General features: G+C 41.1%; 1 protein-coding gene across 3 annotated transcripts in view; it reads left to right on the top strand.

Annotated features, from left to right (window-relative positions):
* The first annotated feature begins 526 nt into the window (after positions 1-526).
* Positions 527-25,863, top strand: part of LOC115864891 (tumor necrosis factor receptor superfamily member 10A-like) — a 47,260-nt gene continuing 21,923 nt past the window's right edge. For all 3 annotated transcript variants that reach the window (XM_060300035.1, XM_060300034.1, XM_060300033.1), the window contains exons 1-2: positions 527-771; positions 8,875-8,977. In XM_060300035.1, coding sequence (XP_060156018.1) covers positions 598-771; positions 8,875-8,977 — 277 coding nt within the window. In that variant the 5' untranslated portion in view covers positions 527-597. The remainder of the gene's footprint in view (positions 772-8,874; positions 8,978-25,863) is intronic.

Raw genomic sequence — 25,863 nt, 5'->3', positions numbered from 1 at the left:
GAGACTCTTGCGGTGGCGGTGGGGGGGGGGGGGCGGGTGAGGGAGTAGCCGTGTGAGGAAAACGCCAAAGTCAGGGCAGGTTAGTTCAGAGTTTATAAACACGGGAGGCTTTGGCTCTGGAAAGGGGACGGGATCAGGACAGGTCCTGGGTTCGGACTCAACCTCACTACCCTGGTCACAGCTGAGGGCACAGTTTCTGGGAGTGGTCAGCTCCCACTTCGTCCCCCCAAACTCCTCACCACCACCTTCTGTGCCTGTCCTGGGAAGGACAGGATCCAGAAACAAACCACGTGCCCAGGGTAGCCAGAGGGTTAGTTCTATGTCCAGCCCCCCACCTTCCGGAGGTGTACCTAGAAGACGACGGCCTTTTATTCAGAGCCTCTCTGCCAACACATCACGTGTTTCAACAACGGTGTGCCTATTCGCTAGCTGGCTTCCGTTCTTTGCCCCGCCCAGGTGACTCAACGCCGCCGAGTACAAAAGTCAGGACGGTCCACCCTCCCAAGAGAGTAAAGAGAGAGACAAGAGTGAGCTCCCGCACACCTCACGGGCGGCAGGGACGATCCAGAGCCCCACGAAAGACACTGTTGCTTCCTGATGGCTCTGCAGGCTGTCACGCCGCGGCGGCTGGGACAGCGAGCGCCCCGCGACAGCACGGGGCAGCGGGGACAGAGCCCACCGGCCGCCTCGGGCTCCGGAGCAGGGCGCCCCCCCGGTCCCAGGCCTCGGCTCCGGGGGCCCTTGGCTCTCATCTTTGTCGTCCTGCAATCGGTGAGTCCCCGCCGCGGGTCCTGGCTGGGGGGAAGGATCGCCTGGTGGCTGGGAGGGGGCGGCAGGAGCGGGGGAGGGAGCGGGGTGGGGGGAGTGGGCAGGCGGACATGGCTGGGTGCCTGCCCGGGTCACCCGCGCAGGACCAACAGTGGGCAGAATCGGGGGAAGGAACAGGGTCACGGCCCGGCAGGACCGACGCGGGCCCAGAGGGAGAAGAGCTCGCGCTCCCCTTCCCGGTCCGCGGCCCGGCTGGCCTTCTGAGCGGTCCCAGCAGTGTATTCCAGGCACTGGAGCGGGCAGTGTCAAGCTGGAAACTCCCTGGCAAGCTGCCTGGAGCGACAGAGAGATTGGCTGTCTTTTCTTTCTTTCTTTTTACTATTTTACACTTATGCTTAAATTCTAAAACATACTCATGGCAAATTGATTAAACAGCAGCCCAAGAAGAAGGCTGCCTTCCACACGTTTTGTTCTGACCCTTGAGTTTCAGCAGGAAGGAGGTTCCCAGTTCCTTCTAGTCACATTGCCTGCGAGGCTGCCCTTAAATGACCATCAGGCAGCCAGGAACTGGAGCCGCCCCTCCTTCCTTAGAGGTGGGTGATGCAAACAGGAAAACCCATGGTGATGCACATCCTAAAGACACTTCAAGTGGAAAGGCTCCACCCCTGCATGTTCCAGGTTCCTTATATGTTTAAAAAAAAAAAAAAATTAAATGTGAAACCAACATTACAGGTGTCATGAAGTTTTAAGTACTTTCATTTAACAAATTAATTCAAAATTCAGAGATGCAATAACATATAATCACAAAATGATTACAGAATTAATTTTTTAAAAAATTAGTCTATACTAGACGAGACCCATGTTTAAGGCTGCTGCATGAATGAATCACTTTAGTACAACAGGTGTTTTTCCAGGTGAATGTGAGAATACCTGTGTAGACAAGGTCAAAATATGATCTTGATGGTTTGGGGAATGTGAGACCTAGGCCTCTGACATCCCAAACTCCCGTTCTCATCCCTTCTCATGGCTTTTTTAAAAATGCATTTACAGTCATGATCACTTTTGTTATATTCTGAGTTAATAACCAATTCCGTTAGATGTCTTAGGTCAGTACATGCGGATTTATCCTATTCTTTCTAACAGCATAACATTTTATTGTATAGGTAAAGCAGATGTGGGTGAACCAGTTTATTTCATTCTTGTCTTTCATGAATATCTTTCTAGATTATATCCTTGTTTGGTTTTTTTGTTTTTTGTTTTTTTGCTAATTCCAACTGTACTGTAGTATATACCTTTGTATGTGTCATACATGCATGTGTACCGTCTACTGGGTAACTCCTTGGAAGTGAAATTGTTGTGTCAATGGGTTAGGTAATATTATACTTTCGTTATATATAACGGCAAACTGTCCTCAAAAAAAAGGCCAGACCATTTTAACTCACATCAAGAGTCCACAAGTATGCCTGTTTCCCTGCACCCTTGCCACACTGAACTTTACTTCTCTGCTTGTCTAAAGTAAATATGGGGCACCACAGTGCTGTGGTTTTGATTCCTCAGTGCCAGTAGAGATTTTCAAGGATCCAGGAGATTTCTGAGACTGGGAGTGGGTGGCCAGGAGACCGCACGTTAGGCAGCAGGGGAGGGGACAGGGGGACAGCGGTCCCAGCTCTGCACTTGAATGCTGTCACCCAGGGCCAGTTACTGCCCCCAGCCCTGCCTGGCATGAGATGAGGCCCATGTCTTTGGGCTCTTGGAAGGATGATATGAGATGAGCTGCAGAGCTGAGCTTGGTCCTCACCCAGGTCCCTGTTCTGCACATGTGATGGGGCCCCATTTCTGTTGTAGGTCTTCTACCCCAGGTTTCTCTCTCTTTCAAAGTGGGAACTGTGAGGTTCAGAGGCTCAGTCAGGCCACAGGAGTCTTGGGACTGCAGCTGGAGACTGCAGGCCTGCTCTGCTCCTTCCAGCTCTGGGACCCTGTGTACCCCTGCTTCCTGCTGTAAAACGGGAGGAAGTGAACGTCTGCAGGGCCCTCTGAAGCTGCTGAGAGCTGTGTGGGCGCTATGTGAGGCTGTGTGGGAGGACGAATCCCATCCTCAGGGCTGGTGTCGGTCACGCTGGTGCTGGGAGGGCCACAGGGTACGTGGTCTCCCACCCCCCAGCCCCGCAGTGGCTGCCACCTGCATGTATTGGCACTGTGCTGTGGGCTCCCTGGGGTGGGGCAGGAGCTTCTGAAGCACAGGGTGGAGTGCTGTGCTGGGGGGGTCATGGAGGAACTTAGAGGAGCCCAACGTCAGGTGGTGTCGGGATGGCAGTGCAGGGCCTTGGGCCTGGTGAGCCCAAATGCTCTCAACTTCGGATCTGTTTTATTTCTCTCTCATTTTGAATAGTTTCTATTGCTTTCTCTCCAAGTTCACTGATTTTCTACACATCCTAATCTGCTGTTAACCCCATCCAGTACATTTTTTTCCTTTGTGTGTGTGTGTGTGTATTATCATGCTGTTTGTTTGTTTTGTTTTTAAGACTTTATTCTTTTAGAGCAGTTTTAGAGTCAAAATAAAATTGAAGGAAGGTACATAGATTCCCTGTATACCCCCTGTCCCGACACATACATGGTCTCCTCCATTATCAACATACCCACCAGAGTGGTACATGTGTTATAACCGGTGAACCGACACTGACACATTCTAATCACCCAAAGTTCATAATTTATATTATATTATGGTTTATATTTATATAAACCATAAATTTATAAATATAAATTTATAATTTATATTATGGTTCAATCTTGGCGCTGTAAGTTCTATGAACTTGGACAAATGTATACTATTGTTACGGTATCATACAGAGTATTTTCACTGCCCTAAAAATCCTCTGTGCTTTGCCTATTCATTCCTCCCTGGCCCCCAACTGCTGGAAACCATTGATCTTTTTACTGTCTCCATAGTTTTGCCTTTTCCAGAATGTCATGTCATTGGATTCATACAGTATGTAGCTTTTTCAGATTGGCTTCTTTCACTTAGTGTGATATGCATTTGAGGTTCCTCCATGTCTTTTCATGGCTTGATAGCTTATTTCTTTTCTGGCCTGAATAACATTCCATTGTCTGGATGTACCACAGTTTATTTATCGATTCACCTACTGAAGGAAATCTTGGTTGTTTCCAAGTTTGGGCAATTGTGAAAAAAGCTGCTATAAACATCTGTGTTCACGTTTTTGTGTGGCCATACATTTTCAAGTCATTTGGGTAAATACAAAGGAGCACAATTGCTGGATTATATGGTAAGAGTATGTTTGGTTTTGCAAGAAACCACAAAACTATCTTCAAAGTGGCTCTTCCATTTGCATTTTTACCAGCAGTAATTGAGAGTTCCTGTTGCTCCACCTCTTCATCAGCATTTGGTGTTGTCAGTGTCCAGGTTTTGGCCATTCTTATAGGTGTGTACAGCATCTCATTAGTGTTCTACTTTGTATTTCCGTGATGACATATGATGTGGATCAACTTTTTGTATGCTTATTGGCCATCTGTATATTCTTTGGTGAGGTATCTGTTAAGGTCTTTTGTCCATTTTTTAACAGAGTTGTTTGTTTTCTTATTGTTGAGTTTTTTTTAAGTTCTTTGTATATTTTGGGAAACAGTCCTTTTTATTTTTTTATTTATTTATTTTTAATTTTAATTTTTTTTTTTGTGCAGTATGTGGGCCTCTCACTGTTGTGGTCTCTCCCATTGCGGAGCACAGGCTCCGGGCGCGCAGGCTCAGCAGCCATGGCTCACGGGCCTAGTCACTCTGCGGCATGTGGGATCTTCCCGGACCGGGGCACGAACCTGTGTCCCCTGCATCGGCAGGTGGACTCTCAACCACTGCGCCACCAGGGAAGCCCCTGGAAAACAGTCCTTTTTAGATGTATCTTTTGCAAATACTTTCTCCCAGTCTGTTACTTGACTTCTCATTCTTTTGATATTGTTTTTTTCAAAGCAGAATTTAACTTTAATGAAATCCAGCTTATCGGTTATTTCTTTCATGGATCATGCCTTTGGTAGTTGTATCTAGAAAGTCATCACCAGGGACTTCCCTGGTGGTCCAGTGGTTAAAAATCTGCCTTCCAGGGGCTTCCCTGGTGGCACAGTGGTTGAGAGTCTGCCTGCCGATGCAGGGGACACGGGTTCGTGCCCCGGTCTGGGAGGATCCCACATGCCGCGGAGCGGCTGGGCCCGTGAGCCATGGCCGCTAAGCCTGCGTGTCCGGAGACTGTGCTCCGCAACGGGAGAGGCCATAACAGTGAGAGGCCCACGTACGAAAAAGAAAAAAAAAATCACAACCTGAAAGTTGAGAGTTATGTTTTATTCAGCGGGAATTTTTATTTAATTTATTTATTTGGTTTTGGCCATGCCGCATGGCATGTGGGATCTTAGTTCCCTGACCAGGTATCAAACCCACGCCCCCTGCATTGGAAGCATGGAGTCTTAACCACTGGACCGCCAGGGAAGTCCCTCGGTGGGAATTTTTAGGACTTCAAGCCCAGGAGGCAGCATCTCAAGTAACCCTGAGAGAACTGCTCGGAGGAGGCGAAGGGGAAGCTAGGATATATAGGAGTTTGCAACAAAGGGCAGGTAGTTGGGAACATCAAAAGATTATTGTTAATGAAAGAAAACCCAGATATCCCAAGTTAAGGAATTTAGCACCTTTCTATGTATGGGAAGATGCAAGAGTCAGGTCTCACGGAAATCATTCCTTTAGTATGCACCTAACCTATCTGGGGCCAGAATCCTGTGTTTTCAAATCCTGAGTTTCCTCAGGGTTTTCACATCCTGAGCTTCCTCAGGCCACAGGTGGCCGCAGGTGAAGGCTGCTAGATGGCAGGTATTCTTTCCTTCCTGAGGTCTGTATCTAGATTTGTTTTTTGCATGTGGACATCTAGTTGTTCCAATCCCGATCACTATATCTGTCATTACAGATATGGTTACTTTTTAAATTTCTAGAAGTTCCATTTGGTTCTTGTTTGTTTGTTTGTCTTTTATATGTCATCCATCTCTCTCCTGATTGTGTTCATTTTATTCTTTTATGTCCCTGAGTATAAGATTCAAATAGCTGTTTTATAGTCTTTGTGGATTAATTCAATGGTCTCTGTCACTTTCTACAATTTCTATTGATTGAATTTTTCCTACTTATTCTGATGTTTTCCTGCTTCCTGCTCTGTCACTTTTTATTAAGTGATACAGATTGTGAATTTTGTTTTCTTAGGTATTCATTTTTGTTGTTCTTTTAAAGAGGGCTGGATATTGTTCCAGTCATAGTAAAGAAAATTGAATATCAGTTCGATCTTCCAATATTTGCTTTTAAGTTCGATGCCTGGGCTACACTTGCCTTATTTGGGCATTAAATTCATTAACTACAAAGGACATAGTAGTTAACCACTGATATCTAGGCAGCACCCCTATTATGCAGTCTGTCCACTCTGGTTAATGGCAGCATCAACAGTGCCAGCCCCGGGCGAGCCTCGATCCTTGTCAGCCGGCTGGTTTCCAGCGGTCTCTTCTCAGCCGGGGGTGGGTCCCTCCCGCGCGTGCACAGATGAGCACTCACCCACACACTGGATGGGCCCCTCTGCACGTCTCCAGGGCTCTCTCTGGGCAGCTTTTCTTCTCCAGTTCTCGCCCTGCATTCAGCCTCCTGGAACTCCTCTCACTCCCTTAAGAGGCCACGGGGTCTCTGTCGGGTCCCTTCCTGAGCTTCAGCCTGGAAACTGTCCTTAGGCAGGATGCTGAGGCCAACCCTAGGCTCACCTCCTTTGTGTCCTGGGGAGGGTGCTGTATTTTTATTCTGACATATTTTCTTAATTTATTAAAACACTCAAAATTACAGAAAATTTGCATATATTGTACAAAACCCTTTATCCTGACCATCTGAAAACTAGATGCTAACATGATGAATATCATTCCTGAACACTTTGGTGTGTACTCCCTACAAACAGGAACATTCTCCCCCATAGCCACAATACAACCTTCAAATCAGAACATTAACATCGACACATTACCATCTAATTCGCGGACCTCATTCAAATTTCTCCAATTGCTCTTATGTCATTTATAGCTCAGAGATTGTGACACAAATTGTCACTTTTCTGTGACTCTCTGGTATTTAATAGATCCTGGACAGGTTCCATTAGGGACAGCTTGTCAGGCACTTTAAATTTTTTTAAAAAATTGTGGTAAAATATACATCGCATAAAATTCACCATCTTAACCATTTTTCAGTGTATAGTTCACTAGCATTAACTATATTCTCATTGTTGTGCAACCAATCTCTAGAGCTATTTTCATTTTGCAAAACTGAAACTCTCTACTCGTTAAACAACAACATCCAAATTCTCCCCTCTACCCAGACCCCGGCAATGGCCATTCTACTTTCTCCATGAATTTGACTACTCTAGGGACCTCATGTAAACGGAATCATACGGTATTTTTGTGATTGGCTTATTTCACTTAGGATAGTGTCCTCAGGTTCATCCGTGTTGTAGCATGTGCCAGAATTTCCTTCTTTTTTAAGGTGAATAATATTCCATTTTATGTATATACCACATTGTTTATCCATTCATCCACTGATGGACATTTGGGTTACTTCCATCTTTTGGCTATTGTGAATAATGGTGTTATGAACATGGGTGTACAAATAACCCTTTGAGACCTTGCTTTCAATTCTTTTGGATATATACCCAGAGATGACATTGCTAGATCATATAGTAATTTTATTTTTAGTTTTTTGAGAAACCCCCAAATTTTATGGAAACTGTTTTCCATAGGGGCTGCATCATTTTACATTCCCACCAACAGTGCACAAGACTTCCAATTTCTCCACATCTTTGCCAACACTTGTAGTTTATGGGTTTCTTTTTTCCTTTCTTTTTTTAATAGTGGCCATCCTAATGGATGTGCAGTGGTACCTCATTGTGGTTTTGATTTGCATTTCCCTAATGATGCGTGATGCTGAGCATCTTTTCATGTGCTTATTGGCCATTTGTACATCTTCTCTGGAAAAACATCTATTCAAATCTTTTACTTATTTTAAAATGGTTGTTTATTATTATTATTGTTGTTGTGTTGTAGGAGTTCTTTATATATTCTGGATATTAACCCCTTATCAGATATATGATTTGCAAACATTTCTCCCATTCTGTGAGTTGCCCTTTCACTCTGTTAATCGTGTTTTTTTGATGCACAGAAGTTTAAAATTTTGATGTTAGCACAATTTATCTATTTTTTTCATGTTGCCTGTGCTTTTGGTGTCATATCCAAGAAGTCATTTCCAAATTCCAGTTCATGAAGAACTGCCCCTATGTTTTCTCCTAAGTGTTTTATAGCTTTAACTCTTATGTTTCTATCTGTGATCCATTTTGAGTTAATTTTTGTATACGGTGTTAAGTAAGGGTCCAAGTTCATATTTTTGCATATGGATATCCAGTTTTCCCAAGATTGTCCTTTCTCCATTAAATGATTTTGGTACTCCTTGTCAAGTCATTCGACCATATATGCAACAGTCTATTTCTGGGCTATCTGTTCTATTCTATTGGTCTAGATGTCTGAGGCACCTTTTTAAACCAGAAATTCATCATTTAATCAATATTTGGTGAACAAAAAATTATTTAATGTTTGACTCTGTATCCTGATATTTTTAAGTTTGCATATTATATAACCCTCATTCGTAAATGTGTGTGTGTATGTAAAAGAAAGAGAATATTCACACATATGGTGAAATAGTGGAACTAAATGAGACAAAACATTAATGGATGCTATTTCTAAGATGAGGGGATCATATATAGTTTTTGTATCCTTATAAAAATTTTACCTCCTCCTATTTTCTAGAATAAACATGTTTTCTTCTATAAGAGAAAAGGATTAAGGAGAGTTTTTCAAGGGTATGTTACTTGGCTAGCCCCAAATCATGGAAGTTCAAACATAAATACTGAAGAATATTTAAGACTTTGGAGCTGGGAGAAAGGCGTAAGTTCTGCTTAGTTTTGGAGGTGAGGTGAAAGAATTGTAGAATGGATTCTGGGAGGGGTGAGAGTCTGGAAGCCACTCATGCCTGTCCCTGTTTTGTCCCTATAGGTCACAGCTGCCTCAATCATGCCCACAGGGAAGGATGGAGTTCACCAACAATTAGCTGCCCCACAGGGATGGAGGCGCAGGACCTGGGAGTTGTGTCCCCCAGGTAAATTCTACGACTGATCTCCAACCCTTACCTGACCCTTGTCTGCCTTATCTTCATGTCCTTCTGGTCTTCTGATTCCTGCAGTTCCTGGTTCTTATTCCACAGGCATTTACTGGAAGTCTTCCATGTGCCAGGCGCTGTGCTAGTGGAGGACGTGAGGCCCCCGCCCTCCTGGAACACTCCTCCTAGGATGACACCCAGACAGATGGACAAACGTGACAGTCAGAGAGATGAGCTAGGAACCGTGAGGATAATTGAGTGATGGGTGGGACAGAGATGGTGTTGGTAAGGCCTCCTGGGGTTGGTGACTTTGGTGCAGAGAGCCAGGTAGAGTGCTCCTGAGGGGGCCCCCGGGAACTGTCACCCCAAGGGGCAGGGCTGGGCTTGTTTTAGCAAAGCTAGGGGGCAGCTGGGGTGAGTGGAGGGTGGAGAGGTCAACAGGACAGGTGGGAGGAGATCACACGGGGTCCTGGACACCGTGGAGGGAGCATGGGTTTTATTTTGTTAGTGAGGGACAACTCCAAAAAGTTTTAAGCGAAAGACTGAAGGAATCAGGTTTGTTTTAGGCAGAGGACCAATGCGATAAGAGCACACTCTTGGATTGAAAGGGGGCAAGACCAGAAACAGGTGGAGAGCCTTCCAGGGCATGTCTGTGAAGTGCACCCCTGGTTCTTCTACCTGGTGTGATGTCTGTTCCATGTGGTTCTATGAGCCACAGGAAAACAGCAGAAACCATGCCTGGCAGGGTGGTTGACTGGGGTTTTTGCTTTGCACGTGTTTCCTTTACCCCAGGAAGGAAAGTGAGTTAGAAGTTGATTTTCTGCACAAGGGCTTCCAGAGCTGGCAAGAGTAGCACTGAGGGGTGCTTAGAAACCCTTTAAGACTGTGCATTTCCATGAGCATCATAAGAAAGACTCTTGTGCCTTTCCATCTGATGCTCAGTGTGGGCTTGTCAAAGTGTCAGGATGTGGACAGGGAAGAGCTTAGCCCCAAACAAACACAAAAACGAAACTGTAAATGCACAAGGGCTTCCAGCACCTGTTGCTGTGGTCCGGGGTCAAGATGGGTGGGCTTTAATATGGTGGTGAACAGAGCAGATTAGGAAGGATGAGGGATATACTGAGATAATTCTTTCTCTTTATAAAATTGTAAGAGAAATTTCTCATATATATTTGCAGTAGTTTTGTTATTTTCTATTTTATAATTAAGTCATTGATTCACCCAGATTTTATTTTCTTATAAGAAGAGAGTAAGAAAGACATTTCATTGTTTTCCAGTAGTCTTCTTAGTTGCCCCAGCACCATTATTAAATAATCACATTTTTATCATTGATATAAATTGTTATCATGATAATACATTATTAAGTTTTCTGTAAGGTAGGGTTTTTAGAGTATATTCTTTTTTTTTTTTTTGTGGTACGCGGGCCTCCCACTGCTGTGGCCTCTCCCGTTGCGGAGCACAGGCTCCGGACACGCAGGCTCAGTGGCCATGGCTCACAGGCCCAGCCGCTCCGCGGCATGTGGGATCTTCCCGGACCAGGGCACGAAACCGTGTCCCCTGCATCGGTAGGCGGACTCTCAACCACTGTGCCACCAGGGAAGCCCTAGAGTATATTCAATATTGATAAAAATAAATCAGGGAACTCACAGACAACATGTAGAAGAATTATGGTTTTGGTTTTTCTTTCCCCAGTCTGACCATCTCTACCTTTTAATTGGAGAGTTTAAATTATTTACATTTAACACTATTACTGATAAGGTAAAACTTACTTCTGGTCTTAGGTATTTAATTTCTTTATGTCTTATGTATTTTGTTCCTTAATTTCTCCATTACTGCCTTTTTAAAAATTTGATTGATTTTTTTTAGTACTATTTCAATTCCCTTTTTTCCTTTTCTGTGTATTTTTTAGTCATTTTCTTAGTGGTTACCATGGAGATTACAATTACCATCTTAAACTGATAAAATTCTAGTTTTTATAATTCTGACAACATTTCAATGGAATCCAAACACTGTGTTCCTATACATCTCCATCTCTCCCCTTATATATTGTCGTCAGAGATCACATCTTTGTACATTGTGCGCCCATTAACAGGGATCTTCTGGAGATGTGTATGGGTGTCAAGTTGACAAGGGGTGGCCTTGTGATGGTTAATTTGATGTGTCAACTTATTTAGGTCACGGTACCCAGATAATGTTCTAATGTTTCTGTGAAGGTAATTTTTTTTTTTTTACGTCTTTATTGGAGTATAATTGGTTTACAATGGTGTGTCAGTTTCTGCTTTATAACAAAGTGAATCAGTTATACATATACATATGTTCCCATATCTCTTCCCTCTAGATATGATACCATTTAAATCAGTAGACTTTGAGTGAAGCATATTACCCTCCTTAATGTGCGTGAGCTTCATCCAACCTGTTGAAAGTCTTAATAGAAAAAGATTCACCTTTCTGGAGAAAGAGGGAATTCTGCCAGTAGACTGCCTTCAGAATCAAACTGCAACTCTTCCCTGTCTGCCTACTCTGTGTGAACCAGTTCCTTAAAATATCTTTTTCTTTCTATACACACACGAGCACACACACATACACACTCCATTTCTCTCTATTGGTTCTATTTCTCTGGAAAACAAATAGAAAAATTTTTAAGATTTAAAATCTTTTTGACCATACTCAATCTTCAAATAAAGACAATAACAAGGTCATAGTTCTAACATGATCCAACACTGCTGCATACATCTGAAAACACACCTATATTTTCTTTAGAAGAGGATGCAATGTCCTTGGGTGACTTATACTCTTCTCCATGTTATCTCATAACTTAAATACTATGATGTAAGTTAACAATACTTAAATACTATGATATAAAGTCAATATATCTTATATGATAAGGGGATAAGAGAGGGAAGAAAGCAAAGATATTTGCTTAACATATATAAATACAAAAGCACAAGCATAACATAGTAAAGAAGACATTTATAACAATTACAACCCTTGTTTCCGTAACTGGTCATGCAGTCGTAGCTGGTATTTAAACCATCTTCTACTACCCATTCCATTTTCCCTGCCCTCAGCAAGCATCTTAGCTGATCATATGCATATATGCTGTGCATATTAGAGTGAGACAAGCCTTCATTCCTGAGGGGTCTAAGCCATTAGTCCTGCCTGAATCGAATTGTTATAGATTTCCATTGACTTTAATCACAATGCACGGTAATTCTAAGAAACACCCTAAGGGATCTTTTGGATTCTAGACACGATCTTCCTTACCTTCATTGTGTAGCAGTAGTTCAATTTCCCCTTGGCAGTCAGGGTCAGTACAGTAACTTCTTTGCCTGCTAATTCAGAGACATGAAGAGCCCTACGTGGCTGGGTGGCATTCTTAACTGCCAGTTCAATTGAATCATCGTTGTGTCTTCTGGTGGAAGCATTCCTCCCTTTAGAACTAAACCTCTAGGCCAGTAGAGCATAAAGTCATGGGAACAAGAAGCAAAATTTTGGCTACTGTATAGTTAGCGGTAATAGTGAGTAGTAACACTCCCATTTCCACTCCTTGGTTCCTGGATCCATGAATGCTGGCCATGGAAGAAAATATTACACATTGGATGCTGATTCAGAGCATATATGGCCTTATGGAAAACCTTGTCCCAATCTTACAAGGTATTGCCATCTAGATGGCATTGTAACTGAGTCTTTGAAAGGTCATTCCACCATTCTATCAAGCCAGATGATTCAAGATGGTGGAGAGCATAAGACCAGGGAATTCCTTGAGCATGGGCTCATTGCTGCACTTCACTTACTGTCACGTGAGTTCCTTGGTCAGATCGATGGTGTGAGGCATACCACAGTGGTGGATAGGTATTCTGTAAGTCCATGGATGGTACTTTTGAAAGAAGCATTGCATGTAGGAAAGGTAGATTCGTCTTCAGAGTGTCTATTCCAGTAAGAACAAAATGATGCCCCTTTTCATGATGGAAGTGGTCCAGTGTAATCAACCTGCACAGCATTCTCTTGTTCTGGGCACCGCTCAAAATTAGCAGCTTTTTGGGTCACTCAGTAATAGGCTGGAATAACACATCAAAATGAGGAATATGTTGTCTCTAAAACTGAAAGAGGCCCATTAAATGTTGTACCTCTTTCTCGGTTGTAGGGGGAGCCAGAGGGAACAGCCTATCCTTTACCTTGGAAAGGATATCTCAACATGCCCCACACCACTGGACCCCTAGACATTTCAATGAGGCAGAAGGCCCCTGAATTTTTGTTGGATTTCTTTCCCACTCTTTAATATACAAACATCTTACCAGAGTACTTACTACTCCTTGCTCACTAGATCCAATCAGCATAACATTATCAATGTAATGAACCAGTGTGATGTTGTGTATAAGGGAAAGGACATCAAGACCTTGTGAATTATGTTATGACACAGGACTGGAGGGCTGATGTACCTCTGAGGCAGGACAGTGTAGGTATATTGCTCGACTTGCTGGTTGGTGGTCTTTACTAACAAATATGAAGAAAAAAGCATTTGTCAGATCAATGGCTGCATACCAGGTACCAGAGGATGTGTTAATTTGCTTTTGCAGTGAAACCACATCTGGTGCTGCAGTTGCAATGGTTAAACTTACAATAATCCACTGTCATTCTCCAAGATCCATCTGTCTTCTGCACGGGCCAGATAGACAAAATGCATGGGGATGCACCCTTCAAGTCCTGGATGGTGGCACTGATTTCTGCAGTCTCTCCAGAAATGCAGTATTGCTTTTGGTTTACTATTTTTCTAGGTAGAGGCAGTTCTAGTGGCTTGCGCTTGGTCTTTCCCACCTAATAGCCCTCATTCTACATCTCAGGAAACATTAATATGGGGATTCTGCCAGTTGCTGAGTATGTCTCTTCCAATTATGCATTTCAGAACTGGAGAAATCATGGCAGGATATATTTGGGGGCCCACTGGACCCACTGTGAGATGGACCTGAACTAAAACTCCATTGTTCACCAGACCTTCATAAGCCCCTATTCTGAGATGTGGACCATAGTGATGTTTTGGGTCTTCTGGAATTGGTGTCAGTTCAGAGCCAATGTCCAGTGATCTCTGAAAGGTCTGATTATTTCCTTTTCCCCAAAGCACAGTCAGTCTGGTAAAAGGCTGTAGGTCCCTTTGGGGAAAGCTTCAGAGAAAGATTAACAATATAAACTTTTGGCAGTATACCAGGGTTTTTCCTCAAGGGTACCCAGATTCTCCTTCATTTGAAGAGTTCTAGGTCTGTAAACAGGATGGGAATTGATTGAGGGGACATGACTCTGTTTTTATGATTCAAGTTAGCCTTTGATCACTTGACCTAGAATTTTTCTACTTATACATATCTTGTACAAATTTAGTAGACTTTTCTATGTATTTCAGTTCTAGGAATGCCATGATCAACCCACCAATGTCATAGGTTTCTGCAAGTAAGACTATTCTGAGCACTACTTTGACTGCTGTCCATTTAATAACCACACCCAGCTTACGTTTGGCCACTGAGTGCCACCACTTGGCCCCTGCCACCCTGGGATCCAATTACCCTCATTACATTTAGATTTCCCAGTTCAGTAGCCGCAGTTCCCACAGTACTTTCTGGTCTACAGAGAAGAGCAATCACAGAGCTCTTCAAGGATGCTAGGGACCCTTCACAAATTTATTTCCCAGAGTACTAGTGAAAGATGTGTCCTCTGGAACATCCCAGAGTGTGTGAGCAGGTCTTAAATGTCAAACCCACTCTAACATTCCAATCTCTTTGAGTCTTTCCCTTCCTCTGTAGTATACCAAGGCAGGTCTGGCATTTCAACTTCATTTACCGTGAGCTACTTTTTAGTCAATGTTTCAGCCAGCCAACAAACTGAAGAAACAAACAATTAGAGCCCTTTGTAACTCCCAAATTGCAACATTAGTTGACCCATATCAATAAATGTGGCCTAATCCAACTTTATGTTCTTTCTACCATTATTTCACAACCTTAATATCCATCCCACACATATTCCCGAGATTCTATTTAAATTGGAAAAATCAAGCAGCTCTTTTGGCGTGTACTGAACAATTTGTATTGTGATTCAGCCACTAGATACTGGGTTTGGTTTTCAGCACACTCACCTCTGCAGCTACAGGAAATAAGTGTCTCTTTCAGGGCAGACATAGAAGCTCTCATGTCATTTATGCAGTGCTTAAGCTGGGAATTAAAATCCTTGAGCTTATTGTTTTCTGCCCCCATTGTGTCCAGCAAAATTAAAAGCAGGCAGCCAATCTCACTTTGTTCATTAGTTTTATAACAATGTTCAAAGGAATCAGCAACAAAAACAAAAAAAAGACAAATGGAACTACATAAAACTCTGAAACTGTGCATCATAGGAAACAATCAAGAGTGAAAAGACAGCCTACTGAATGGGAGAAAATATTTGCAAGTTGTATATCTGATAAGGGGTTAATATCCAGGGTATATAAGGAACTTTTACCACTCAACAACACAACAAAGATAACCTAATTTAAAAATGGGCAAAGTTCTTGGATAGACAATTCTCCAAAGAAGGCAAAAAAAATGGTTAATGAACATATGAAAAGATGCTCAACTTCACTAATCATAAGAGAAATGCAAATCAAAACCACAATGAGATATCACTTTACATGCATTAGGATGGCCACTATCAAAAGAACAGAAAATGACAAGTGTTGGTGAGGATGTGGAAGGACTGGAGTCCTTGTGCACTATTGGTAGGAATATAAAATGATGCAGTCATTATGGAAAACAGTATGAAGACTCCTAAAGAAAGATTAAAATAGAATCACCATATGATCCACCAATTCCACTTCTGGGAATATAACCGAAAGGATTGAAAGCAGGATCTCAAACAGATATTTGCATACTCCTTCATATATGAGCTGCATTATTCACAATAGCCAAGAGGTGAGAACAACCCAAATGTTCACCAACAGTTGAATGGATAAAGAAAATGTGTTATATACACACAATCGAATATCATGCAGCCTTGGAAAGGAGGGAAATCCTGTCACATGCTACAACAAGTAGCCAGTCACAAAAGGACAAATACTGTACGGTTACACTCATAGAAAGTATTTAAAGTACTCAAAATCATAGAAACAGAAAGTAGGAAGATGATTGCCAAGGGCTGGGGAGAGTGGGGCAGGGAATTAGTCCTAACAGATACAGAGTTTCTATTTTGTAAGATGAAAGTTCTAGAGATGTGTTGTACAACATACACTGTGAATATACTTAACACTACTGAAATGTACACTTAAAAATGGTGAAGATAGGGCTTCCCTGGTGGTGCAGTGGTTGGGAGTCCGCCTGCTGATGCAGGGGACACGGGTTCGTACCCCGGTCCGGGAAGATCCCACATGCCGCGGAGTGGCTAGGCCTGTGAGCCATGGCTGCTGAGCCTGTGCGTCCAGAGCCTGTGCTCTGCAATGGGAGAGGCCACAACAGTGAGAGGCCCGTGTACAGCAAAAAAAAAACAAACAAAAAAAAACCGGTGAAGATGGTAAATTGAAAGCTGTATATTTTTACCACAATTTTTAAAAGAAATTCCGAAAGTTATTAAAATAGTAAAATAAAATATACCTTTAAAATATAAAGATATAAAAGGTATTATAAATATAAATGGTCAACTAGACCTTGTCTCTTTTATTTTTCACTTTTAACATTTTATTAGAGTTTATAATAAAAAAATTTTCCAAGTTACCATCTTCATAGCTGGATCACAGAAGCAAAGTGTGAAACTAAACTATGAAAATGCAAGTGTAGTAAAGCTATTCCATGTCTATTGATATTTTTAATACCTTTTTTTAGTTATAAAGGTAGTACACATAAGAGAAGGTCTAAAGGGGCTTCCCTGGTGGCACAGTGGTTGAGAGTCCGCCTGACGATGCAGGGGACATGGGTTTGCGCCCTGGTCCGGGAAGATCCAACATACGGCGGAGTGGCTGGGCGCGTGAGCCATGGCCGCTGAACCTGTGCGTCCGGAGCCTATGCTCTGCAACCGGAGAGACCACGACAGTGAGAGGCCCGCGTACCACAAAAAAAAAAAAAAGAGAAGGTCTAAAAAGGATATTCATCAAAAACTCTTTATAGTGTTAACCTCTAAGACTTTGTAAAGGGGAGAAATTGCACTTTTACTTCTGAATTAAAATTTTTTTTTTACAGTAGGTTCTTGTTGGTTATCTATTTTAAATATAGCAGTGTGTACATGTCAATCCCAAATTCCCAGTCTATCCCTCCCCGCTGCACCCTTCCCCCCAGTAATCATAAGTTCATTTTCTAAGTCTGTGAGTCTGTTTCTGTTTTGTAAATAAGTTCATTTGTATCACTTTTTTTAAAGATTCTGCATATAATCAATATAATATGATATTTGTCTTTCTCTGTCTGACTTACTTCACTTAGTAAGATAATCTCCAGGTCCATCCACGTTGCTGCAGATGTCACTATTTTGTTCTTTTTCATGGCTGGGTAATACTCCATTGTATATATGTACCACATCTTCTTTACCCATTCATGTGTTGATGGACATTTAGGTTGCTTTTGTGTCTTGGCTATTGTAAACAGTGCTGCAATGAACATTAGAGTGAATGTACCCTTTCGAACAATGTTTTTCTCCAGATATGTGCCCAGGAGTGGGATTGCTGGATCATACAGTAGCTCTATTTTTATTTTTTTTAAACCTCCATACTGTTCTCCATAGTGTCTGTACCAATTTACATTCCCACGAACAGTACAGAGGGATTCCTTTTTCTCCACACCCTCTCCAGCATTTATTGTTTGTAGATTTTTAAATGATAGCCATTCTTACTGGTGTGAGGTGATATCTCATTGTTTTGATTTGCATGTCTCTAATAATTAGCAATGTTGAGCATCTTTTCATGTGCCTATAAGAGACCTTGTCTCTTATTTGATTAGAAGATCCAGTGGTGATATTTTGCATATCCTCTATTGTAACATCAATCCATGGACTATCTGTGCACTCTTTTTTCTTAATTTATTTTTTATTGAAGTACAGTTGAATTATAATGTGTTAATTACAGCTGTATGGCAAGTGACTCAGTTATACATATACTTTCTTTTTCATATTGTTTTCCATTATGGTTTATCACCGGATATTGAATATACCTCCCTGTGCCACACAATAGGACCTTATTGTTTATCCATTCTATATATACCAGTTTGTATCTGCTATTTCCAAACTCCCAATCCAACCCTCTCCCACTCCCCTCCCCCTTGGCCATGCACTCTTTATTATAGGAAATAAAGGCATCAGTGTGTTTAAGTCTAATCAGATTAGAGAACCAATTCTAACCCATCATCCTTAAGATTCTGTTCTGCTAGAATCTCTCAAAGTACCAAAAATTTGTTTTAGTAAGAATTATCCAGAGAAAAAGATCCAATAGAGATTGTATGTATAGACAGAGATTTATTTTCAAGAATTGCTCATGCAGTTGTGGAAGCTGGCAAGTCCAAAATCCAGAAATCGGCTAGCAGTCTGCTGGATATAGAACTTCATGGTTGACAAGTTGTTTCTTGTTTTTGTTTTTTTTCCTTTAGCACTTTGTATTTTTCCCTCCACTGCCTTCTGGCCTCCATTATTTCTAATGAGAAATCAGCTAATAACCTTATTGAGAATCCCTTATATGTGATGAATCATGTCTTACGTGTTGGGTTTGTGTTTTTTTTTACTTTTTTCGATACTACTTCCCCAGGTTGGGAGTGGGTAATTTGCATGCCTGCTGCTTTCCTTGGCTCCCTCTCTGGATTCAAACCCTGATTCCCCATCACCCATGGTCACCACTGTCCAGGCAGCTACTACCATCAAAAGTTGATAGGGCAGACATTTGAATGGGTCATGGCCCCCATGGGGCCTGCAATGGGCCGAGGTTACCTAGAGTCACCGAAGCCGGCAGCACTGCCCTCACTGAGGCTAGTGGGGAGGCTGACCTGGTTGCTTTTGAGCTGATAAATGCATGCACCACCCCCAAGGGGGTAAGCACTCATTGGTATGTATTAGTTTTTGAATTACCACAGTTATCCAAGTAGGAGAGGAGTGAGGGACCAAAGGAAAAAAATATATATTTATATATATTATATCAAAAAATATATCCTAGTTTGATATAGTCCCATTTGTTTATGCTTTTGTTTCCCTTGCCTGAGGAGATGTATCCAAAAAAATATTGCTAAGACTGATGTCAAAGAGTGAACCCCTGAAGTTTTCTTCTGAAGGTTTTATGGTTTCAGGTGTTACATTAGTGTCTTTAAACCATTTTGAATTTAAATTTTTATATGGTGTGAGAAGGTAGTCCAGTTTATATGTAGCCTTACAGTTTTCCCAACACCATTTATTGAAGAGGCATGTTTGTTCCCATTGTATATTCTTGCCTCTTTTGTCATAGATTAATTGTCTATATAAGTGTGGGTTTATTTCTGGACTCTCTATTCTATTTCATTGATCTATGTGTCTGTTTTTGTGCCAGTACCATACTGTTTTGATGGCTGTAGCTTTGTAGTATATTTTGAAATCAAGGAGTGTGATACCTCCAGCTTTGTTCTTTATCAAAATTGTTTTTGGCTATTTGGGGACTTTTGTGTTTCATTAAAAATTTTAGAATTATTTTTTCTATTTCTGTGAAAAATGTCACTGGTGTTTTGATAGGAATTGCATTGAATCTGTAGATTTCCTCAGGTAGTGTTGTCATTTTAACAATATTAATTCTTCCAACATATGACCATAGTATATCTTTGCATCTTTTTGCGTTGTCTTCAGTTTCTTTCATCAATGTCTTATAGTTTTCCAAGTACATTTCATTTACCTCCTTACTGAGATTTATTCCTAGTTATTTTATTCTTTTTGATGCAATAGTAAATGGGATTGTTTTCGTAATTTCTATTTCTGATAGTTCATTGGTAGTGCATAAAAACAGAACAGATTTCTCTACAGTAATTGTGTATCCTGCAACTTTACAGAATTCATTGATGAGCTCTAGCAGTTTTTTGGTGATGTCTTCAGAATTTTCTATGTATAATATCATGTCATCGGCAAACAGTGACAGTTTTGCTTCTTCTCTTCCAATTTGGATGCCTTTTATTTCTTTTTCTTGTCTGATTGCTATGGCTAGAACTTCCAGTAGTACGTTGAATAAAAGGGACAAGAGTGGGCATCCTTTTCTTGTTCCTGATCTTAGAGGAAATGCTTTCAGCTTTTCACCATGGAGTATGATGGTAGTTGTGGGCTTGTCATATATGGCCTTTATAATATTGAGGTGTGTACCCTCTATATCCACTTTGTTGAGAGTTTTTATCATATATGGAGGTTGAATTTTGTCAAAAGCTTTTTCTGAATCTATTGAGATGGTTTTTATTCTTCAGTTTGTTAATGTGGTGTATTACATCGTGTATTGAGCCATCTTTGCAACCTTGGGATAAATCTCAATTGATCATGGTGTATGATCCTTTGAATGTATTGTTGGATTCAGTTTACTTATATTTTACCAAGGATTTTTGCATCTATGTTCATCAGTGATATTGGACTGTAATTTTTCCCATATATTTGTCTGTTTTTTGTATCAGGGTAATGCTGGCCTCATAGTACGAGTTCAGAAGTATTTCTTCCTCTGCAATTTTTTGGAATAGTTTGAGAAGGATGAGTGTTAACTCTTCTCTAGATGTTTGGTAGAATTCCCCTGTGAAGCTATCTGGTCCTGGACTTTTGTTTGTTGGAATTTTTAAATTATTGATTTAATTTCATTATGGGTAATTGGTCTCTTCAAAATTTCTATTTCTGCCTGATTCAGTCTTGAGAGATTGGACATTTCTAGGATTTTTTCTTTTTTCTTTTTTTTTAGGTTTTTCTATTTTATTGCTCTATAACTATTTGTTGTAATCTCTTGTGATCTTTTGTATTTCTGTGGTGTCAGTTGTACCTTTTCCTTTTTCATTCCTGATTTTATAGATTTGGGCCCTTTCTCTTTTTTTCTTAATGCGTTTGGCTAAAGGTTTATCAATTTTGTTTATCTTTTCAAAGAACCAGCTCTTAGTTTCATTGATTTTTTTCTATTGTTTTTAAAATCTCTATTACATTTATTTCTGATCTGATCTTCATGATTTCTTTCCTTCTACTAACTTTGGGTTTTGTTTGTTCTTTTTCTAGCCCCTTTAGGTGTAAGGTTAGGTTGTTTATTTGACATTTTTCTTGTTTCCTCAGGTGAGGTTGAATTGCTATAAACTTCCCTCTTAGACTGCTTTTGCTGCATCCCATACATTTTGGGTCATTGTGTTTTCATTTTCATTTGTCTCCAGGTATTTTTAAATTTCCTCTTTGATTTCTTCAGTGATCCATTGCTTGCTTTGTATTGTATTATTTATCCTCAACTTGTTTATGTTTTTTGCAGTTTTTTTCCTTGTAGTTGATTTCTGGTCTCATAGCGTTGTGATAGGAAAGGGTGATTGATAAAATGTCAATTTTTGTAAATTTACCAAGAATTCTTTTGTGGCCTAGCATGTGATCTATCCTGGAGAATGTTCCATGTGCATTTGAAAAGAATGTGTATTCTGTTGCTTTTGGATGGAATGTTCTCTCTATATATCTATTAGATGGGATCTAATGTATCATTTAAGGTCAGTGTTTCCTTATTGATTTTCTGTCTGGATGATCTGTCCATTGATGTAAGTGGGGTGTTAAAATCCCTTACTAAATTTGTTACTGCCATTTTCTCCTTTTGTGTCTGTTAATATTTGCCTTATATATTTAGATGCTCCTATGTTGAGTGCATATATATTTATAATTGTTATATCATCCTCTTGGATTGATCCTTTCATCATTATATAATGTCCTTCTTTGTCTCTTATAACAGTCTGTGTTTTAAAGCCTATTTTGTCTGATATTAATATTGCTACCCTGGCTTTCTTTTCTTTTCCATTTGCATGGAATACCTTTTCTCAGCCCCTCACTTTCAGTGTGAATGTCTTTAGTGCTGCAGTGAGTCTCTTGTAAGCAGCAGATTGGAGCATTTAGTCAATTTACATTTAAAGTAATTATCAATAGATATGTATGCATTGACATTTTGTTGTTTTGGGGTTGTTTTGTAGTTTTTTGTTCCTTTGTTCTTCTTTTCCTCTCTTCCCTGTGATTTGATGACTATCTTCAGTGTTTTGTTTGGATTACTTTCCCTTCGTGTGTGTATCCAGTACAAATTTTTGAAATATGGTTACCATGAGGCTTATATACAGCAATCTATGTGTGTGTGTGTGTGTGTGTGTGTGTGTGTGTGTATGATTAAGTTGATGCTCTCTTAAATTTGAACACAGTTTAACAACAGTGCAACTGTATTTTTACTCTCCAACCCCCAATCTTTACTTTTTTTGACATCATATTTTACATCTTTTTGTTTTGTGTATCTCTTAATTACTTATGGTGGATATAGATGATTTTACTTCTTTTGTCTTTTAGCCTTCCTACTGGTTTTATAAGTGGATTTACAACCTTTACTGTATATTTGCCTTTATCAATTAGCTTTTTACTTTCAAAATATTCCTGTTTCTAGTTGTGGTCTTTTCTATTATGCTGAGAGAAGTCCATTAACATTTCTTGTAAAACTGGTTTGGAGGTGCTGAAGTCATTTAGATTTTGCTTGTCTGTAAAACTTTTGATATCTCCTTCAAATCTGAATGATAGCCTTGCCAAGTAGAGTTTTCTTCATTGTAGTTTTTTCCCTTTTATCACTTTAAATGTATTGTGCCACTCCTTTCTGCCCTACAGAGTTTCTGCTGAAGAGTCAGTTGATAGTCTTATGGGAGTTCCCTTGTGTGTAACTTGTTGCTTTTCCCTTGCTGCTTTTAATACTCTCTCTTTATCTTTAATTTTTGCCATTTTAATTTCAGTGTCCTTATGTGGTTCTCTTTGCATTTATCCTGTTTGGGACCCTCTGTGCTTCCTGAACCAGGATGTCTGTTTCCTTTCCCAGGTTAGGGAAATTTTCAGCTATTATGACTTCAAGTATGTTCTCTGTACCTTTTCCTCTTTCTAGTCTCCTTCTGAGACCCCTATAATGCAAACTTAGTACACTTGATGTTGTCCAAGGTCTCTTAAAATGTCCTGTATTTTTAAATTCTTTTTTCTTTTTTGTGCAACTTGAGTAATTTCTACTACTCTGTCTTCCAGTTCACTGATCCATTCCTCTGTATCATCTAATCTATTGTTGCTTCCTTCTAATATATTTTTTATTTCAGTTATTATATTCTTCAGCTCTGTTTGGTTCTCCTTTATATTTTCTAACTCTTTGTTAAATCTCATTGTGTCCATTCACTCTTCTCCCAAGTTCTTTTATCATCTTTGTGATCATTACCTTGAACTCTTTATTGGGTAGGTTGCTTATCTCTATTTTCACTTAATTATTCTGGGGTTTTATCTTGGTCCTTCATTTGGAACATATTCCTCAGTCACCTCATTTTACTAATTCACTGTTTTTATTTCTATATATTTGTATGTTGGTTACATTTCCCAATCTTGGAGAAATGACCTTTTGTAGGAGATGTCCTATGTCCCAGCAGCACACTCCCCTATCATCACTGGAGCTATATGCTCTAGGGGTGCCCCCATGTGTGCTGTGTGGGCCCTTCTGTTGTGGCAGGCTGACTACTATGGGTGGGCTGGTAGGCATGGCTGGCCCTCAGTCCACTTGGCTGCTAGTCCCTGCCTAATGTGGTGTCTGCTCGCCACTGGTGGGCAGGGCTGGGACACAAGGTGGCTGGCTGTGGAGCCCCAGGAATTCCAGGCCTAGTTCTGGCCCACTGGTGGTTGGAGCAAGGTCCCAGGGTGGCTGGTTGTGGGACCAGGGGTCCCAGAGCTAGAGTCAACTGCTGAGAAGTGGGACCAGTTCCTGACATGGCTAGCTACAGGGTCTGGGGTGTCCCAAAGCTGGTGTCAGCCCACTGATGAGTGTGGCTGGATCCCAGAGAGAGTGGCTGAGGGGCCTAAGATGTCTCAGAGCTGATGTCAGCCTGCTGGTGGGCAGGGCTGGGGCCCAGGTGTTCACAGGGCTAGTGCCAGCCCACTGATGGGCAGAGATCATTCCTGGGGCCTTTGGCTGCAGGTTCGCATTCCTTGCTAGATTTAATTCTAGCTACCCTCTTGAAAAACTGATCCAGTGATGTCTGGGTAGTAGCCCTTTTTTTTTCTCATCAGAGATGACATAGTAGTCCTGGATTGCACTCTGAACGGCTGCTGCAGCCTTTGTGTACCAATCTACGTTCAGATCCTGTGCCTCAAAAACTAACAGTGCCTCCTCAAGTAAAGAAAATCCCCTTGCCATTTCCTGCATCATGAAACTCTTCAGTTCTTCAGTTACTTCTTCTTCGTCTTGTTGCTCCACTGTCTCAATTATTTTCACTTTTCTTTCCGTCATTATCGCTTGGCGCTTCTTAGTACCAGATACATCACTGCTGCTTTTATGCTTGCTTCCGGACATCCTGGGCTTGAAATAAAGATACTGTACTACTGTATTCTATATAGTATGTACAATAAAGTACACAAAAGCACAACCACTTGTAGAGGATGCACGCACGTGACGATGTATGCCAAACACATGAACTAACTTACGTGATTGGACATCCAAAAGCATGTTCATATCTTTGAAAGTTCGCAACTTGAATGTTCGTATGTAGGGGACTTTCTGTACATCAAAATTTAAAACTGTGCATCAAAGGAAACAATCAATAGAATGTGAGAAGATATTTGTGAATCAAATAACTGATAAGGGTTTAATACCTAGAACATATAAATCAATCCTACAACTCAAGAACAAAAAGACAAACATCCCAATTTAAAAATGGGCAAAGAGGGCTTCCCTGGTGGCGCAGTGGTTGGGAGTCCGCCTGCCGAGGCAGGGGACACGGGTTCGTGCCCCGGTCTGGGAGGATCCCACATGCCGCGGAGCGGCTGGGCCCGTGAGCCATGGCCGCTGAGCCTGCACGTCCCAAGCCTGTGCTCCGCAACGGGAGAGGCCGCAGCAGTGAGAGGCCCGCGTACCGCAAAAAAAAAAAAAAAAAATGGGCAAAGGACTTAACTAGACATTTCTTCACAGATGATATACAAATGGCCAACAAGCATACGGGAAGATGCTCAACATCATTAATCATAAGAGAAATGCAAATTAAAACCACAGTGAGTTATCACCTCATACCAATTTGACGGTTACTATTGCAAAACAGAAAATAATGTGTTGGTGAGAAGGTGGAAAATTGCAATCCATGTACACTGTTGTGAGATTGTAAAAATTGTGCATCTGTTGTGGAATACAGTATGGTGGCTCCTCAAAATATTAAAAACTAGAAATACCATATGATCCAGCAATCCTGCTACTGGGTATATATCCAAAAGAATTAAAAATGAGGTCTCAAGGAGATATTAGTACACCCATGTTCATAGCAATATTCATCATAGCCAAGAAGTGGAAGAAGCCCAAGTGTCCATTCATGCATGAATAGATAAACTAAATGTTTTATACACATGCAATGGAATATTATTCAGCCTGAAAAAAGAATGAAATTCTGACACATGTTACAACATGGATGAACCTCAAAAACCTGTGCTATGTGAAATAAGCCAAAAACAATTTTTGTATGATTCGGGACATACGTTCCCAGGCAGCAGCAGCTCCTGCAAGGTCTCACCTCAGTGCCTGGAGAATGCCTCTGTATTCCAAGGCACAAAGCCACACTTTCTCTGGATCTTTCTTTGACTCTTTACATACAGGACCCATTTTTCTTTCCATTGTTTTGGAGGATGGCATGAACTTTAACTGAAGGCTTGTCTGTGATTGTCATATTACTTCTGATCTTGTTTGTGTCTTCCACTGACCTGGACCT

The sequence above is a fragment of the Globicephala melas genome, chromosome 6, assembly GCF_963455315.2.
Source record: "Globicephala melas chromosome 6, mGloMel1.2, whole genome shotgun sequence".
NCBI classification, from domain to species: domain Eukaryota; kingdom Metazoa; phylum Chordata; class Mammalia; order Artiodactyla; family Delphinidae; genus Globicephala; species Globicephala melas.
This window is presented reverse-complemented; position numbering and strand designations above follow the sequence as displayed.